The sequence below is a fragment of the Plectropomus leopardus genome, chromosome 10, assembly GCF_008729295.1.
Source record: "Plectropomus leopardus isolate mb chromosome 10, YSFRI_Pleo_2.0, whole genome shotgun sequence".
Lineage (NCBI taxonomy): Eukaryota > Metazoa > Chordata > Actinopteri > Perciformes > Serranidae > Plectropomus > Plectropomus leopardus.
In genome coordinates this window covers 17,173,208-17,191,985 of record NC_056472.1, presented here as the reverse complement: position 1 = coordinate 17,191,985, position 18,778 = coordinate 17,173,208, and the positions used below count along the sequence as shown (strand labels likewise).

General features: G+C 39.2%; 1 protein-coding gene across 4 annotated transcripts in view; it reads left to right on the top strand.

The window, feature by feature from the left end:
- The window catches only part of grb14 (growth factor receptor-bound protein 14), a 42,934-nt gene that overhangs the window by 5,228 nt on the left and 18,928 nt on the right, over positions 1-18,778 (top strand). For 3 of the 4 annotated variants that reach the window (XM_042495214.1, XM_042495216.1, XM_042495213.1), the window contains 2 exons: positions 2,028-2,242; positions 4,253-4,382. In XM_042495214.1, the coding sequence (XP_042351148.1) occupies positions 2,055-2,242; positions 4,253-4,382 (318 nt within the window). In that variant the 5' untranslated portion in view covers positions 2,028-2,054. Of the gene's footprint in view, positions 1-1,564; positions 1,610-2,027; positions 2,243-4,252; positions 4,383-18,778 lie in introns of those variants that run through there. The other variant, XM_042495215.1, reaches the window with a different exon arrangement.

Sequence of the window (18,778 nt, the reverse complement as noted above, 5' to 3'; positions counted from 1 at the left end):
CATGCTTTTTTTAAAAATTGTGTCAAACACTTCCGTGAATCACTGTTATTAAGCCCCTAAAATAGATTTGGCATTCATCCTACACCAATGTAATTAGCGTTTGCATTGACTGATACCAGAAGAATGTGTTCCAGGCTATGGGTTATTTCTGGCCCTCTCATACTGCCCGGGGTTTCTTGTCCTTGTATCAGTCCACTGTTGGACCTCAGCTGAACCATTTGTCTGCCCCCATCTCCCACTGCTTCAGGCACTAACACTAACACTGCTGGTTTTACCTCTTAAGCCAATGAAGCACTTGCACATCGCAGAGTTTTCTGGTGATCAGCTGGTTCCTCATGTGCATGGTATGCGGTATAAGTGCACATATAGTACTTAGGTTTAAAGGCAAGTCAAGCCATGCAGAGCTGTGTTATTGTGACAGATGCTGGTAGGTGTACATGTCAGGAAGAGCGGATTAACAGGGACAGAAAGGCACAGGTCATATTACTCTGATTTATATCGCTCAGCAAGAGATTTCAAAGTTACAGACTTTTTCCTTTGAGAATAGTGCCTCAGGGATCCCGAAAGTTAGTAAGCATTTTATCACTGCCAGTTCCGTCGTCTGGAAGTCAATGGGTTTTTTGACTGGGATTTTGGTTAGATGCCTGAAATAAGGTCTGTGGTTAACACAAGCTCAAGAGACATTGGCGTTTTGTTCTGTGATATAAAATATGTCAGTAAATACTCCACTCATTAATTTTGAAGCTTCAATGTGTCTTTAAAATTGTGGTTGCCAACAAGTTAATTGAGACAACAGAAAGTCATCACACCAAACTCGGCTTTTTAACCCCGTTGTGGTGGTGACATTAAGTCAAGCGACAGTGATGTGGGTCATTTACAGCGTAAACGTTAGCTTTTTACTTCTGGCGATTTAATTTAGGCCTAAAAAATCCTAAAAGTTGTGTTCATTTGTGAAGATTATTATGCTGACTGAAATATGTACATATCATAAAGAATGATAAATCCAATGGGAGATAGGCTTTTTGACAGGGCGACACTAACTTCCATATCGGCTTACAGAAAAATGTAATTCCTGGAGCACTCTGTAAAGCTGTCCTTCCCAAGATACACAATCAGAAAGATGAAAAGTGCGCTCTTTTATTATTCTGATATCCAATTTCGTGTCTTTCCTTACTCTGTATTTCTTCCCGTTGTTGGTAAAAAGAACTGGGGTTTGACCACTGCACCAGCTTGTCATATTTACCAAAGTAATCAAGTTAGCCTTGTCCTCTGTTAATGTAGTGAGGTATTGCTTTAACCCTATGCTGCCTGTTAGTCTGTATCTCCAGTAGCCTGTCCTCCCCTGGTCAGACTCTGTTACACATTACCTTTCAGAAAGATGTTATCATCCCAACCATCCCCCACATGGAGCCTGTCACTGAATGACACAGCCCACAACACAACCAATCCGCTGGACAGGCGACTCTGTACAACCCCATGCCTTCTGCTGTGCACTAAGTTTAAAGTGCAATTCGGATCCCCGTGCGAAGTCCATGACAAAAGAACAGTTTGTTTTATAGTACTGACGGCCCTCGCGGACCCATTACTGAGCTAAAGACACCCCCTTTGTGTAAGTGTGCTTTGTGTGCACATTTCCTGCCTTCCAGGTTTCAAAGGGAACTATATTAAAAAAATATTTTAAAAAAAGCAGGGAAATTAAAGCAAGAACAGACTCAAGTGCGCTACTGTGTCAGAGCAAGGATGGCTGTTTTGGGAGTCATTGTGTTAAAAATATCTTTATTGTGGTGGATCATGTTTGGGTAGGAGGGATCGTTTTGCCCCACTGGGCCAGCCTCGTGGGCAGCAGATGAGCCAGAGAGACGTTTGTGTGTGTGTGTGTGTGTGTGTGTGTGTGTGTGTGCGTGTGCGTGTGCGTGTGTGCGTGTGCTCTGCTGAGCTGTGAGCAGAGGAGCCCCGCCAGCCAGCTTGCTCTAACTGTGCTCTGCACACACTCCAGTCCAACAGCTCGTCTCTTCTCTCTGCTCCAGATGATGCCTTGGATTTAGCCGGCCCACATGAGTGATATGAATAACACACTGGACGGAATACACACTTCTGGAAGCCTCGGAGAGAAAGCAGAGATTTTTCAGAGTGGCAATGGTAATGTGAGTGGCTTCCCCAGCCCAGCCCTCATCCCTTTGCGAGCTCCTTTACCAACACCAAATGCCCAGAAGATCAGGACTACGCTCTGCAAGGGGAACAGGTATGACTCATTTTTCTTTGCACTTGCCACGAGTGACACCAGGCTGTTTACAAGAGTCAATAAAATAAATTCAGCTGCACCAAAACTGAAACTAGTGTTTTCTACTCCACACTTAACACTGTGAGCTGCCCTGTTGAAGAATAGTACAGTCTTTGTGTTTGCAGCAGTGACACACAGAGCTCTGTTTGAAAGCTGTGGTGTAGACTTTGTACTTGTAAACACAATTGGCTTGACCCAAACGCAGCTGTCAATGGAGTGTAATGTATTATTTTTAACAGTGCAGTTAAAGACCTGGAATCAAATCAAGCACCTGTTAGTGTGTGGGAGATAATTAGTAACTCAGTAACTGCTGTGTTTACAGAGCTGTACAGAAAGCGTCAGTCAGAGAACGGCACCTTGTTCACAAACTTAGGCCCTCTCATCTGCAAGTGTGCTGAAATCTAGCTCTGTCTTACCTTATCATGATGACAGTTGAATATGATGTTGTGGATGATATGTTTACAACACTGATTTAGATGTTCATTCACTTGTAGGACATGTTGAATGCATTTTAGGAGTAAAGAGCAAAACGTCCATCCAGGCTACTGTTTTGCCCAACATTGGCAGATGCATCTGTCAGGGGCTGTGATAAGTGACACATAATTATGATATCTGAGACAATGCCAAAAAAAACTCTAAAATCATGCTATGTTTTGATTGTATTATAGCTAACTCTCCTCTTGCCAGCAGTTTGAGCACTTTTTTGTTTCTGTTAGCTATAGTATAAAGGTAAAATCAGGGGCAGCTCTCATTATCTTATCAAAAGTCTGATGGTGAGTGGGGTGTGCCGTCTGGTAGATGAGAGCAAGAGGAGTCCATGCAGACACAGACTCATGTTTCTGTCAGTTTGTTTATCACTTGCTTCATTTATCCTCATTCCTCTACATGGGACATACGCAACACAGGAACCAGCAATATGTTGTAACCGCTGTCTAAGCTACAGATTGCGAAATCAGGCTGGCATAAAGTCTAATTCATCATTACGATGTTACAGTCTGGACTAACTCTGACGGGCGAAACAGGGAGACAAGTGATCTATTGTTTGTAATGATCCTTCTAAAGCTTCATTTTCAACTGCAGTTTCTCCATAAGTTACTTGCAACCTCACACAAAGTGTAAATTCTGTAACTGCTTAATCCAACATTTCACTGAAGCCCCTGTATACCAGTATGATACTTTAAAGGGACAGTTCACCCCAAAATCCAAAACATTTTTTTCCTCTGTATTTCTATTATCAGTCTAGATTGTTTTGTTGTGAGTTGCTGAGTGTTGGAGATGTCAGCCGCAGAAATATCTGCCTTCTCTCCAATATAATGGAACTAAATGGCACTCGGCTTGTGGTTCTCAAAGTGCCAAAAAATACATCTGAAAAACTGAACACTACTGTTTCCTTACAGAAATCATGACCTGGTTACTCAAGATAATCCACAAACCTTGATATCAGCAGTTTTTTGTAGGAACTATTTTCTTTCTACTGAACACCCCTAACCATATCACTGCATAGAATGACGTATGCATCTAGTCATGGACAAAAGGATCATGCTTTTGACAGCGCAAGATTTTAACGTTAACATCTGACAAAAAGGTCTATGGATTATCTTGTAATGGGGTCAGGATTTCTGGAAAGAGCTTGCTTTTGAATTTTTAAAATGTAGATTTTTTTTGGCGCTTTGAGCAACACAAGCCAAGTGCCATCTGGTTCCATTGAATTGCAGAGAAGGCAGATATCTCTAAGGCTGATATCTCCAGTACTCTGCAATTCACACCAAAACAATCTAGACTGCACTACAGGTAAGAGGAAAAACATGTATTTTTCATTTTAGGGTGAATTGTCTCTTTATGTTAGTGATACTCAATCCCAAGACACTATGAAAGCATGTTTTTATGGATATGAAATTTGTAAGTAAGCAAGATTTTATGCAGCGTCTATTCCTTTCTCTCTCTCTCTCTCTCTGTGTTTTTGTCCTTCAGGAGCATTAAAGAGGGAGAGGAGTCATTCTCTTCTCCTGTTCCAAACCCTTTTCCTGAGCTTATCGCCTCAACCCTCTCCCCCCTTGTCTCTGAATGTTTATTACCATGGACCAAAAGTAGTGCAACTCAGGTGAGTGTCCCATTTACAGTCCTAGAGTGTGATTGTGAGACAAAGAGGCATATTATATGGAAAAAAAATAAGGGCTCTTTTGTAACCTTTCACATGTGTTACGTCAGGCAGCATAGTTATGCTAAATTTAATTGGATGAAGTGCCAGAAAAGCAGGACACACTTAGATTAACAAAGATGCATAGTTACATGTTTGGTTTTTGATTATGCTGAAACTTCAGGGCATATGTATGGTAGAACCAGTTATATGAGTATGTAAATGTGTTGCAGTGAGGAAATAATAATGCTGTCAGCACACTCAGACAGTCCACACGTACAGTGTTACTACTTTTGAGAGCACAGGTTTGTACCTACATACAGTGTCACTAAACATCACAAAATTGAGCACAACCTGTGAGGTCTGATAGCACCTGTGGATATTTAAAGTGAAATTTGATTATAACCGTCTAGTTTACCCAGGAAATACCTGGCTTAGTGCCGAACAGCTACTCTTGTCTGTTTGTTTTAGCACAGGGTGTGTGATCTGCAATGTGCTGAATGTGTGGCAGTACCTGCTGCTGCAGAAAAAGCTTTTACTCCAGTCTTGATCTTGACTTAATTTTGACAATTTGTTGTTCATTTTTTCTTACTTTAATCACCAACTGACCGCCCACCAAGGAGGTTAAAAAGACATGCACAGGGAAATCTGGTCTGCACCTGCTGAAAGGCTCAATAGCTGGCGCACTGTCATAGAACGTGGGGGTGATTTATTCGTTTCACCGAGGCGTCTGCATGGGTGGGAATATATTTTGCACAAAAAAAGATATGGGTGAAAGTGACTGTACTACAATTAGTAAAAAGGTCCTCAATAAAAGAACATAAACAAATTATTTATATATAAAAATTTCCTATTGTATATTTACTACCATCCATTCAAGTGTACCCAAAAACGTCTGTCAGGCTGAGCACACCTAAAGAGCACCTAAGCGGACACCATCCCTTTGTTTCGAGGGCTGTCTGCTGTAATCCTCGAACGTCGCAGCCTCAGTAACATCGCACATGTGTCACAGCCCAACCTCCATTGGTGTCAAAAAGCATGTCCCAGCCTCCTTTGAATAGCCTTGCTGTCTACTAAGCCTCACCCCTCTTAGGTGCTTTTGCTTTGCCAAGCTTTCTAGTCTAGCATGGCAGTTGACAATGATAACTGTGTCAAATTTACCTATCGAAATTTATAGTAACTTTGGAAATAATGTATCTTTATTTTCAAACAGAATAAAAGGCTTCTCATGCGAGCTGAAATTACAACTGCTGTTAACCGACTTTATTGTTTGACAAGGAGATACCTGTAAAAGCACCAGCGTACTTCCCAAAATCAAATAAAGAACAGGACAGACCAGTGAGCATCACCCTAAATTGTTTATAGCACATTCTTGGTTTCCACACAGTGGATATGTTGGTCCTGATTAGGGACTTGACTTAACCCCACATAACAGGCGTTGTCGGACCAAAATGTTCTTGGGACTCTCTGACTTCCCTCTATGGAGCTCCCCAAGAACTACATACCTTCAAGGGCGTTTTGTGTGTTTTCGTTTGCACTGCTTATAGGAACACTTAAGTGACGCATTGTAAGACAGCTGGCAGCTGGTACAGCAATGTTACTTTCACTTTGACGTGTCAAAATCACGTTGTATTACCAACTACGCATATATGCTAGGTAAAGCTGGGACTATGTTTGTCCATTTTTGCGTGTTTTGTGACTTTTTATTTTTATCACAGGCTGTTGTTTGTCTTTTTTTGTTGTTTACACTGCTAACAATTTTTAAAAACAATGGCAAACAATGGTTGCCGTTGCTGCATTTGCTGTGTTCGAGCAATAACCCTTTATTTACATTCCTCATAGGAGCTAAAAAAAGTTCCCCAGAAAGGCGTTCTCAGAGTTATGATCATTTATAGTTCCTACGGTCGGACAGAACAAAGCAGGCTCTCTAGAACTCCAAAAATGTCTATCTAGATTAATTCTTTGTTCTTGGCTTTGAAAGTTAGAGTTACCACTGTTGGTAGTAAGCTAGTTAAATGAGCATGTTAACTTCTGCAGCTTATGTTAAAGCAGATAAACAAACTGTTTAAAGCATTGCTTTTAGCTCTTGTGCTTTTGGTTTTGAATTTTTTTTTTCTTCAGCTATTGTTTCTTGCCCCTACACTCTTCTGATCTCCTTTTTTTGCCTGCAACAACTTGCACAGACACGATGTAGGTGATACAACTCCTGATGAATAATAGTTTATTTACATCTCTTTATGAGTGCAAGTCAGGAGAAAATGTATTATTACACTCAGCCAGATATTACTTAATATGACCCTGTGATCTGCTGTTGATTTGTACGTTTATACAGATCTTACTGCCAAATTCTAAAAAGAGAGCACATTCATTATGTTGGAAAGCTAACAATTATGGGTCTGCTTCAAAAAGTGCATGGGTTTCAAAATGGATTTTGTCTATACATTTTCCAGGGCTGTTAAATTAGTCTGGTTTGTCAACCACTAGATATTTCCTGGATGTGGATCTGTATACTGTATGCTGAAGTTGATTTCAGGTTTTACAGTATCGTTGTGGTGCGTGTGTGTGCATATATGTGTGTATTTGTGTGTGCATGTGTAGCAGCAGGGGGCAGCTCAAGGCAATGACTCATAGGAAAGCTTGAAATTACAGAGCTCAGCAGTTACCAAGGACTATCAGCAGCATTAGATCTCTCTGTGCTCATGTGTTGCTTTCATGCTGAAAATGAAAAAATGCGTTCAGAAAGTTGTCTTTTGTAGTGTTTTTTTCTGAAGCTTCCATTGTGCAGGCAGTTTGTGTGATTGGTTTAAGAGTGAAGTCAAACTGGTATTTGTTCTTCTTCATGCATTGTGGTAAGATTGCTTGATTATCTAACACCGGAGTGTCTCCACTTGATGCACAAAGTCTCAAATGAGCCCTTCTACTCTGTGCCATCCTCACTCAATTCATACAGAGTGATTGCCAATCCTCCTGCACTCTCAGCAGCCTATTGTGAATACAGGTCAGGGATTTGCACGGATTTGGCATTTTCTTTGACAAATGCGACAATAATCCTCAAGTTTCTCAGTGAAGGAGCAATATGACACCCTGTTGACCTCACTCGGCAACAATGTGGCTTCCTTGTTAGCAAATCTTAAAGTGCTCCTTATGTATCTCGCTGATGAGGCCTGTGCCTGCACCTCATGGGCCTGACAGCCTCTCACTTAGTCTTTTCAGCGGCGGAGCTGGGGAGACAAAGGGAGTATGTCAGAGTGAACAGCTGTTTTTGTGTCACAATCCTCATGTCACAGGGTTATGACCTTCTTTCAGTAGCACTCAAGAAACCAATGACATCATTGTTCCAACTGTGCAGCACTCATCCCCTCACCCACCCTTGCAGCTCTTCTATAAAGGAAAATTGTCCATTGAGCTTCCCCAGTGTGTCTTTTTAGGTAGTAATTTTCCCATCAGTTACAATTATCTGTAAATAATAATCTTCTACTAAGGACAGGCTTAGATTATAAAATGAGCAGGCAAGGAAAATGGCAGTGGCATCTGTTGATGTGGCATCTTAAACAATTCAGATGTTTTAGTTTTACTGCAGTTGATTTGAATGGCTTTACACAATTGTGGCAAGACCCTTTGCGCAACATCACTTTGTTTTACGCAGGCTTTAAAGCTATTTCACTCGTGAGAAACTGGTTTATCCAAGCCCCCTGTTAGCCCTGTGTTTGCAGTGTAATGGTACATTTCCATAACAACACCACCGAGTCATGACTGCCACACTTTGTCATCGAGAAACCTAGATTTGCCGTCAGCTGCCCTGGGATGAATACCTTTCTGAAAGCATATAATGTCAGTGTGTTGACATGAAGATGCTTTGTTACAGGTACGATTGTGATTAAGACAGATAGATATGCAAGATCGGTTTGGCAAATAAGTCTGTGTCCCAACCTGTCTCAGCTGTTTCAGATACAGCCGTAACATAAGAGATTACTTTGTGAAATAAAATCCTCCTGCACTTTTGAGTTTGACCTCAGGAGAAGTGCCCACTGGCAATACCAAGGATTCAGATTCTAAGACTATTGGCCCAGCCACCGCACCAGTGAGTACACAAATACACAAAATTTATTATGACATGATGATGCTATTAATCTTTATAGGAATGAGAAACCTGTCATGCAACCAGTTGGTCACTGAGTACATTAACATGTACGAAATAGTCCACTTTTTTTTTTATTCTAAAAAAAGACAATATTCACACCAAGCTGTTTACATGGCTAATGAAAAGGAATATTCCACTAAAACTCCTGTTTACTTGCAGCTCTGCATACTCCGGTTAAAAAAAGTGAAATGGCTGGATCCGCTTGTTAACTTGCCTCTTTGCATCAAAATAGGAATTTTTCCTATTTTCCTACCAGTGAAGGACTTGTTGTATCATGCAAACAAAGCCTCTTCTGTTTATTTTTTTAACCACCTTCTTGTAAAGGTTGGTGCTGCAATATTTGCTCATATTAAAAAACCTGTTGATATCCAAGTCTTTCATAATGTTTAACATTAGGTAGGTTTTTTCTGACCAAAAACATTGTCTTTTATTTTGGGCATGCATCCTTAACAAACAGCCTTGCAAACTGTTGGTACAATGTATCCATGACAATGCACAGAGCCAATTGTAAGGATGACAGAGGCCTTGTGTCACAAACTGCAGTAAAAACCTCAAATGAGACATTATTCCATGTGTTAGTTCCATGCCTAAATAGTAATATTAAACCCGACTGATACTGATAATACTGGCATATCCCATATCTTATTTGGAAAATGCTAAATTTGGAAAAAGGCCCATTTTCCGATATCTATGCTGTTTTTATGAGCCATATCAAATTCTGAATGTTGTCATGTTTGTAAAATAGTGGATTATTAGTATGTATGTAAACGTATCCAGTGTGAAGACAGTTCTATGTTAATACTGTTGATGAGGGCAGCTGGCTTTGAGCGCAACATCATGGAAGAAGTGGCGATATCTTCATGATACAATGGCAAAATAAACAGTTTCTGAGGAAGTCCAACTCTCTGGCACAGCCTACACTCTCCAGGAATATAGTGGGCAGTCATGCTTGGATTCATACCAGAAACCAGAAGCACACAGGCAGCCCGTGTCCAGACGGTGTTGAGTGTTCAGTTCAGCCTTATGACTCAGAGGAAATGCCTGCCCCTTTAGAGATGTTATTTCAGATGCACCATGTCCATGTTCAATGTCTTCTCTACAGCAGATGTAACAGGGTCCTCAGGCTCACACTTTATTATAAATATAAAACAATTATTCATGTTATCTTCATTCAGCTTTTTATAATTTGTCAGAAATCTGCTTACAGACCAATCAGAGATTTGCTGAAGCCTTACCTTATGCATCATTTGAATTTTCTAAACTTGAATCAACATTAGGTTTATCACTGACAGGAAGAGTCGTGTTCTGTATTCTCTGTGCATAGTTTGTATTCCTTTTGCCTAACAGAGAATATGTGTTATATAAAGGAGTCATCTGGTGCAGGTGCAGCCTTTTTTTCTCATAATGTCTCACTCTCTTTCCTCTTTCAGTCATATGGAATGAATGTTGTTTCTTATTTGTCTGATTGGTTTTTTTTTTTATTTCCTTCAAAATTTGTACCTTTAGTGATAAGACCAAATATAGCACATTAATTCTACAAGATGAACCCACTCCTTTCTCTTGGTGTCGATGAATGTCAGTGCAAACACTGCAGTGACTTGTTTTACTTTCTATGATTTCTCTGTGATGTGTGGAATGACAGCTGCAGACCCGGGTCATATGTAAACAGAAACAACCAGGGATTAAACTGTGAGAGTAGTTTGATATCAATCAGAATGTGACTTCATGTCAAACATAAGTAGCATCTCTCCCTCCCTCTCTCTCTCTTTCTCTTTCTCTGAAACACACACACACACACACACACTGATAAATAGTTCACACTCTTTTCTGATCTTATCAGAACCAGACAGCAGCACTAAATACCGTGTGAATGCACCTAGAAATGCCAACTTAGTTGGATTTAGTCAGTGAAACATAGCATGGTATAAATTAAAATGCATCCCTCATGTCACGGAAACTTGGTCTCTTTAACTTTTAGTGACACAGCACACCTTTCAAACATAGTATGCTTTGGATTTCATGGCGCCAGAGATTGGTGTATCAAAGGACATTTACTCAAATACATTTACTCAAAAAGAAGTACATTTGAGGTAGTTTGCTTAGGTATTTCCATTCTATGCTACTTCATGCTCTGCAACGCTTTCAAGATTTAATGTCTGAATCTCAGCATCTGTTAAAGTAACAGTAATTTGAGTGGCACCAATCAACTTTTGAATTCTCACAGGGCTATGGCTGCCGTTGTAATGCTGTCATCTTACATAGCATCTAACTCATCATTCCCCCTGTAGTAACTTGAGATTGTTGTCAATGTCCTGGTTAACATGATGTCTTTTTCCTTTTAATAAAGTTTAATTTTGTGTTTTGGGCTGTTCTCTACCCCCAAAATTATGCCAGAAATACAAAGCCAGTTCAACAGAGCCAGGCTCTTTTCAACTGAGCTGGCTCGACAAACCCTGCAGCCTCAGTCAGAGCTAACAGGAACCTAGAAGGAGTTTATAAACTTTCTTTAACTCAGGCTCTCTGCTTTAGACTCCTTTGAATGCCTTTGAAGAATATGAAAATGTATTACAGCACAAAGTAACACTGTTACTTTATTAAAGGCAAGCGCTGACAGAAAATGATGTATAGTGAATGCACAAGTTAATATAGGCGATCTATTTAGGCAATTATATCACTCTGTTATTTCGAACATGTCAGCTGCTCATTGTGCAGCTCTGAAACTTAAAACTTAAAGCAGCAGATTTTAACACCATAATCAAGAACTATATTTAGGTCGGACACTGCCCCATAATTAAGGAGACGTTTAAATCACTTTAGTTGTTGGACAAATCAAAGTAAAATGATTTTTACGGATTGAATAATATCTGTGATAAATACCAACAGACTAATCTATCAGCTGTAATAGAACGGCAGTGTAAAAATGGACTTAAGCAAATCAGAACGAAGCATATTCCAAACATAAGAGGTGTTAACAGTATGGTATGATTTGAAGGAATTATATTGCATTTAATATGAAATTAACATCATTCTGAAGTGTATTTATAACATTTTCGGCTCATATGCTGACACTGATTATAGAGTGACGTTCCTCAAAGAAGCTGTGAAAGACGCTTTTCAGCTGATTTCAAGCTGAAACTCATAACATAACCTGCTCCCGAACCAGGTTAAGTTTGCCACATAAGCTACCATGGTGATCTAGCCAGATTAAAACAGATCCACCTTCATAGTACAGCAAACCCTGGCTTTACACTCAACAGACCTCGCTAAGGCACTAATATTGCTCTGTAGTATAACCCTTCCGGGGTGATAAGGAATACCTTAAATGACAGAAACCAACTTTGGGAAAAGAATTATTTGACTTGTACTACTCCTATCTGCTATCATTTAGGGGGGGGGGGGTTATGACTTATACTGCAGCCAGCCACCACGGGGTGATCTAGATATTTTGGCTTCACTTTTGGAGAACTGATTTCACCTCTCTCCAGGCTAGGTGCTAAATAGGGAACAAAAGTTTTCAGTAGATAAGATTGTACCGTGACTGGCTGTGTCCTTGCTCTGCAGGATGGATACTGATATCTGCGACTGTTTTTAGATGGGTATACTGTGAATCCCCCTGCCCCGGGGTGGTATACACTCCTTGGTTACATACATGCACCACTGCACCTCTGGTTGCTGTCTTGTTACTTTGACAGAGCTTGCAAGGAGTCTTGATTGAATCAACTGTGGTCAAGGACAATGTGTCTGGAGCTGGCTTTGTTATGGGAGTTGTGGAGACTCTGTTATCATTCTGGCTCCATTAATACCAATTCATTTTAGCTGTGTGATAACTAGCAGCGTCTGGTTGTCTGCGCTCTCACAAGTCAATGCGCTGTGTTTCCAGATAAACATGAAGCCTGTCGTGGGAGGTTCTTCTTCTTCTGTCTGTTCTCATGAGTTGAAATAGAGGACAGTGATTGGTGCAGGCAAAGAGATAAAGAAATATAGACTCATGCACATTATTAAAATGCAGAGTAGAGGCTTTTTTTTTAACTGTAGCTTTAAGAGCTTTTGGTGACAAGCTAAGCTGTTCTACCTCTCCGGGACACACTTCTAGCTTTGCACCGCAAATAATTAGACTTGTCAAAACTATCTCTACTTCGATGCTACTTTTTGATACCACGTGTTTAAAACAGTATGACCCTGTTAATTAGAAATTTGATGGTACTGAAAATACCAAAGCTATAAAAAACAAATTTACAGTCAGATTTTCAACCCAAGGTTGCACAGATGAAACGACAGGAGAAAATCTACTGGTTCTCAACTTGTGGCTGTTAGGGCTGCAGAATATGTTAGTCAACATCCCTTTTGTAATGTTATTAGTGAAATAAAAAAGCAAGAGTAAACTGTCATTTACAAAACAAAAACGTATGTAAAATCTTTCTATTTTCTTTGACAATAAAAAGGGACAATCATTTATTGACCCTTTTTTTGTTGTTGTTTTTTCCTTTTTTAATTAGCCATCTTCATGGTTTCAGTTCTGGCGGTGGTTGTAAAAAGCACCAGGGGAGACACTCTCAAGGTGCGCAGTCGACCGCGCTGCTAAGCAGCTTGGAAACAAGACGTGAAATTTCTGTTAGTCTTGAGAATCTGCAGCATTTATTTACTTTATTTATTTATTCTCTTCTCTTCTTCACTTTCTCATTGGTCCGTTTTCACCACATTCACCATCCTTCTCTCTTTCTCATTCCGTACTTGCTCTCCAAATCCCCATACTGGATTTATTATTTAAAGTGATACTATCAGATCATGAGACCAGATACTATCTGCAAATCTGTTCTCTTAATCATTCCCAAACCCCAAACATGACTTGAGGCATGTCTCCAGTGACTTTTTCTGTACCAGCACTGTTAATGCAGAAAAAAAGTGTTTTGTGTCCCAGGACTTTTTTGTGTTTTGCCATGGTATCTAATTCTGGTATCAAAGTTTAAAATTCTGGAATCATGACAACCCAAAAACAAAAATATAAACTACTGAAAAGGTATACACTGCACGTCTCACAATTAATTAAATATACAGCATTACAGTAGCAAGGCTGTTAAGTTTGTATGTGTGTGGTCGTCATCAGACCATGACTTTTAGGCTGCTTGTAGTCCACAACTGTCTCTCCCTTATAAGTGCAGCTTTATTGAAATGGCATCTGCTCTCCACAGCAGGTACAAAATATACCTGTCAACCTTTAAAATTTAGTTTGTGTGTGTGTGTGTGTGTGTGTGTGTGTGTGTAAAACAGATGTGGGTTGTGAACTGAGGCTGGGGGAGTAAGAGCTATGTTGTATCGCTTATTCTCTCTGTCTGTCTCTTAAAGCTGTAGGTCATAAGTATAACATATATTATTTGCTAACTAAGGATTGATTGAATTTTGTCTGTCACTATATCCACACAGCAGTATGTAACAGTCTGTGAAAATTGTATAATGTTTCTAGTGGCCTTACAGGACAAGAACAAAAACAGCCAATTAAAGCAGAGGAGTCTTTAACACAGTTGTCAATCATGACGCTTGCTTGCTGCTCGCAGGAGACGTCTCAGGGATATTTTGGCTTCATTTTTTAAAGTGAGAGTAAGTGGAGATGCATTGTCCTTCTTTATGTACAGTCTTTAGGCCAAACTGTTAAACTAGGAAGCACTGATTAAATATTAATCAAGATTTTGTCACTGCATTGCCCATTTCTTACCTCAAATGTTTTCAGAAACATATTTTTTGTGTACTGTTTAGCTGTAAAATGAGACAGTTTGCTCAGTCAGTAGGTGGTGCTTAACCCATCAGCCAACTGTTTCCAACACCTTACAGCTAAGCTGTACACTAAAATGTGTTTTTGAAAACATTTGAGTTTGAAACCTAACGTGCACAAGAAAAGTGATTGACATGATATACAACCCTGCTTAAAACTCCTTGGCTGTGATTGGTTGTTTTTCTGTGTGTCACATTATTTTCTAGCAAATGCCAATGGAGGTAATAGGACGAGGCTGAAAGACACAATTTTTTTTTACGGTCTGTAATACTTGATGGGTGTAGTGACAGTTTTTTGCAAATATGACAAAAAGTTATTTTCATAAAAGTTGCCAACTGCACCTTTAAAGGGCATGGTCATATTAAGATACAGTGGTGCCAAAGCATTGTATCAATTTCAAAGCATATGTAATAAGAGAATAAATAATAAGAGAATAAATAAGATGAAGTTTGATGTAGATCTAAAGGATCTAATGTGGTTGCTCAAAGAGGAAAACTATAGTGCAAGAATAAACCTTATTTTTTAATTTCCCTTTATACACTCTGTAGTTTTTACATTATCTAATCACATATTAAAATGTGGATTGTTTAATGATTACTTTTTGCCCAACTCCATGTTTAATATTTGCACACATAAAGTACACATTAATGTAAAGTTTCCATAAAAATGCTTGTGAATGTGTGTTGAGGGAAGTGTATTTTATGTTTGAGACTAAAAATAGCCATCTGGTGTCTGGTTAATAGTAAGCAAAACACACACTGATCCACAGACTTTTGGGAAAAGCTTACTTTGTTGCTCGTTTTGCTCTCAAGCTCATTTTGTTGCGTTTTTCCCATCGCCACCGGGAAGAATTTATTACTTTGATTCCAAGTATTTTACAATAGTTTTGGGAAAGCCTTAATTTTTTTCAGTTTTGTTTTTTGGAACTGCCTTTCTAAAAGGAGAGAAAAGGAAACAAGCTTCTACAGTCTCAAGGACAAAGGAGGAGTTTGTGTTTGTTGAGGAGGTGACACGACTTAGTTTCTCACACTTGTATTGTGAAGGATGTCACAGCAACAGTTTTTCTATCGCTTCCAAAATGGTTACTAAATAGAGAAAACTCTTCTGTGTTAAGTGCTGTATTATTAATAATCCCTAGTTCTACTCTTTGTACTTTATCCTTATTTTCTGTTGCTATGTACGGATATTTTTCACATAGTTAATTGTGCACCTAAGGCAGAAGCATGAATTTCCATGCGAGAAGAGTCACGTTGCCTGCCATCACACCACTTTGTCTGCAGAAGCGGGTAGGAAACTTGCATGGATACCCTCTGTACTGTCTCCTGAACATTTCTCCTCTTTACTAATGAAGGGCTGCCCTCTGTTCATGTTTGCCGATCGTTCTAAATTTAAGCCGTCTTTTTAGATTGCACTGGATGAACCCCATGTGAGCTTTCTTTTACAATGTGTACAACTTTTCAAACTTTTTATCTTCATGAATATGTTCACACTCTGTTCACAATAATTTGCCCACACTGCTGTTGGCTGGCTTATGTTTTTGTGAAGCACATTCTTGCAATTAATCTTTGACATGGATGCAATGTGTCATTTGATTATAAAAGATGGTGTTTTAAACCTCAAATGAGCAGGCTCTCACTGGACTCTGCAAATATACAAAAAATTATTACTTTGATAAGGAGCATAAATGCTGACAGAAACTTCACACGTCGAGCAGTACTTTGCATTGGTAGGACAAATCTGACTGTGGTGTTGTTCCTGTGACTGTTCATGTTCACAAACATTGTTTCATCAGAAATACAGTGTAAATTCTTAAACCTTTAACATTTCTCAAATGTTTATTGTAGATTTATATATTCTTGCTTTATGATGGCTTGCTCTTATCATTTCATACTTACAATGCAGTCACTTGTCACAGAAAGGAAAGGTAAACCATCTAGCAAACCGAAATATGTGCTGTGTTACAAATATGGCACCTTCTTGTGAACTATATTTATATGCTGCAGAGCTGCAATGTTCTAGAGAGCTGCATTGTACTAGTGATGAAAACTTGTTTCATTTTCGTAAAGCCGTCTCAAATATCTTCTCTGTCCCATATTTGAGTTAAATATGGTGTGCAAATCCAGTCCCAACAAACTAAGCAGAAAAGAAAATTGGCCAAATAGTTCTTATTTCTTTGTAGAATCGTAACACTTTTAAGCAAAGTCAGTTTTGTTATTGTGTAAAGTAGCTTAGCTTTCCAGTATGCGTATCTGTGTAGCCTGATAATAGTTGTAATTCTCGTCATATGTGCACGCTGAAGGCTCAGTAAAGCAAATAGCATTCTGTCTGCAACGTTTTGGTCCAGTTCTGTTTCAGCACTCAGAGCAACAGTGACCAATAATATTTGGGAGCCATTAGCCATTAGCTTTTGGTGTAAATAGCACCTGGTTCAGCCATTAGAAAGAAAGTCCCACACAAGTTTGAGACTGTGAGTTTTTGCAATGATGTTATATTGGGAGGACATTCCTCAATAGCTTCTTAGAGGCTGGAGGCTGTGATAGAGCTGCAGCTGTGGGAGAGCAGTTCAAGGTTAAACCAGAGCAGTCTAATTGGCAAAATGGCTCACACTGTCCTGTCCTTGAGATAAGCCAGTCTAAAAGAGGAGTTTATCTTCAACAAGACTATATGTGGGGTTTCACAGTCGATGTTTGGATATACTCATACTATTTTTTTTCTGTTGCTTTACCCCCCACTTTACCCCTCACCTCTGAGATGCAGCTGTACAAAACAACATCTGGTGGGCATCAAAGTATGCTGAATGAGGCTTGCTTTTGCATACTGTAGCAACATTGCCTGACTGTTAATTTTGTGGACGGACATGACTGGCCAATCTAAGCTTATCACATATTTATCAGTATACCCTAGTACAGAAGTCCATTGATACGTATAATTGAATTAATTTATAAATGTTTTATTATTTGTCCACCAGAGGGCAATAATGTTTATTTTTCCAGCTTTTTAAATGTCTTAGTATATTTTGATCATAATTGTGCAGTTTGTAAATTTAAGGTATTTTAGATTACATCATGCTTGCATGTGTATATCTGTCTGTCTGCAGCTTATCTCGCATACTACTGGACCCATCACCCTTATATTTTTAATACACATTGATGACTATGCTTAAGGACCTCTCGTGGTTTGCTGTGATTTACAATAAAAAAAATTAAAAATTATTCACTGCTCTGTTATATACCATCATCAACTGACTCTTCCTTCCTCTTAACCAGCCAGTGGGGGCCACGAGTGAAATCACACAACAAAAGGCATTTCAGGCTTATAGCAAGGCTATAAACAAGTTTAGGACATTTGTTTTTACCCAAAAACTGACTTATTTAGAAAAGTTTGGTCTCATTTTGAATAAGAGCACCTGCAGATTACTTTCATACCAGATTTGTTTTGATTCACTGAAGTTAGGCTCGAAAGGAGATGACTAAATCCTTGTTTTTGTTCCTTAAAGCTATCTTGACTATAAGGGAGCTGGGAGGTAGAATTTAGTGAGATTCAACTCTTCTTTCTTTGGGAGGGAGAGGGAAGTTGTGTCCAAGGTTTCTAACCATGTAGCCTGCCTATTCTGGTTACACCTTTATTATGTGGGAGAGTTTGTAGAACCAACCAATTTCAGACACTAGACCACAGTTTTGACTGTCTTGAGTTGGAGGAGGCTAAAAGTTTTGTCTGTTTGCTCTGCCTTTTTTTTCTAAGCTAACAATGCTGTATTGTGTGGGAGGTGTGGAAATAATTTAATGTTGGCTGTGTCACCACTACTTAAAGTGGCCTGAATTAAATTAACCATTCAGTAAATTTTATTAGGGTGATGAGCTTTAAAGTACCTTAGGGTAAAGTTAAAGATCAATATCTACCTAACTAACAAACTAAGCCAACAGGGTGTTTCTTCGGGTGCTTGTGTCTTTCAGAAAGTACAAAATCAGATCAAAATTTAACTCTAAACTCATTCTAAATGCACATTTGAGAAAAGTTGTTCTCCAGTAACTCCCCCAATTAGGTTGACTTCTAATTTTGTCTGGACAGCAACCAAAACTTTGCTGAAACCACTGATATTTTTAGTTTAGCAGCTGATGCCAGTTAGAAACAATAATCCTGCAGAGAAGTAACTCTTAAGGTCACACTCTTTAGTTTTGCATGTTGCAACATAAAAGGTGAACTACATGACGTAGGCGGACATGAATGCTTTTCAGGTGAAAGCATGTGTACATTTGGATCAGGGTTACTCGCTGATGAATGCACCTCTGTGTTCACTGATAAAGACATCAGCCGTTTACACAGCATGCTACCTTGCCTGGCCATTCATTAGAAACTCTTCACCAATGATTAACAGTACCTTCCATCAGCGTTAGCCGCAGTGAAAGTTAATGCATAATGATACCATTTTTTTATGGAAGTAAAACTAATTAA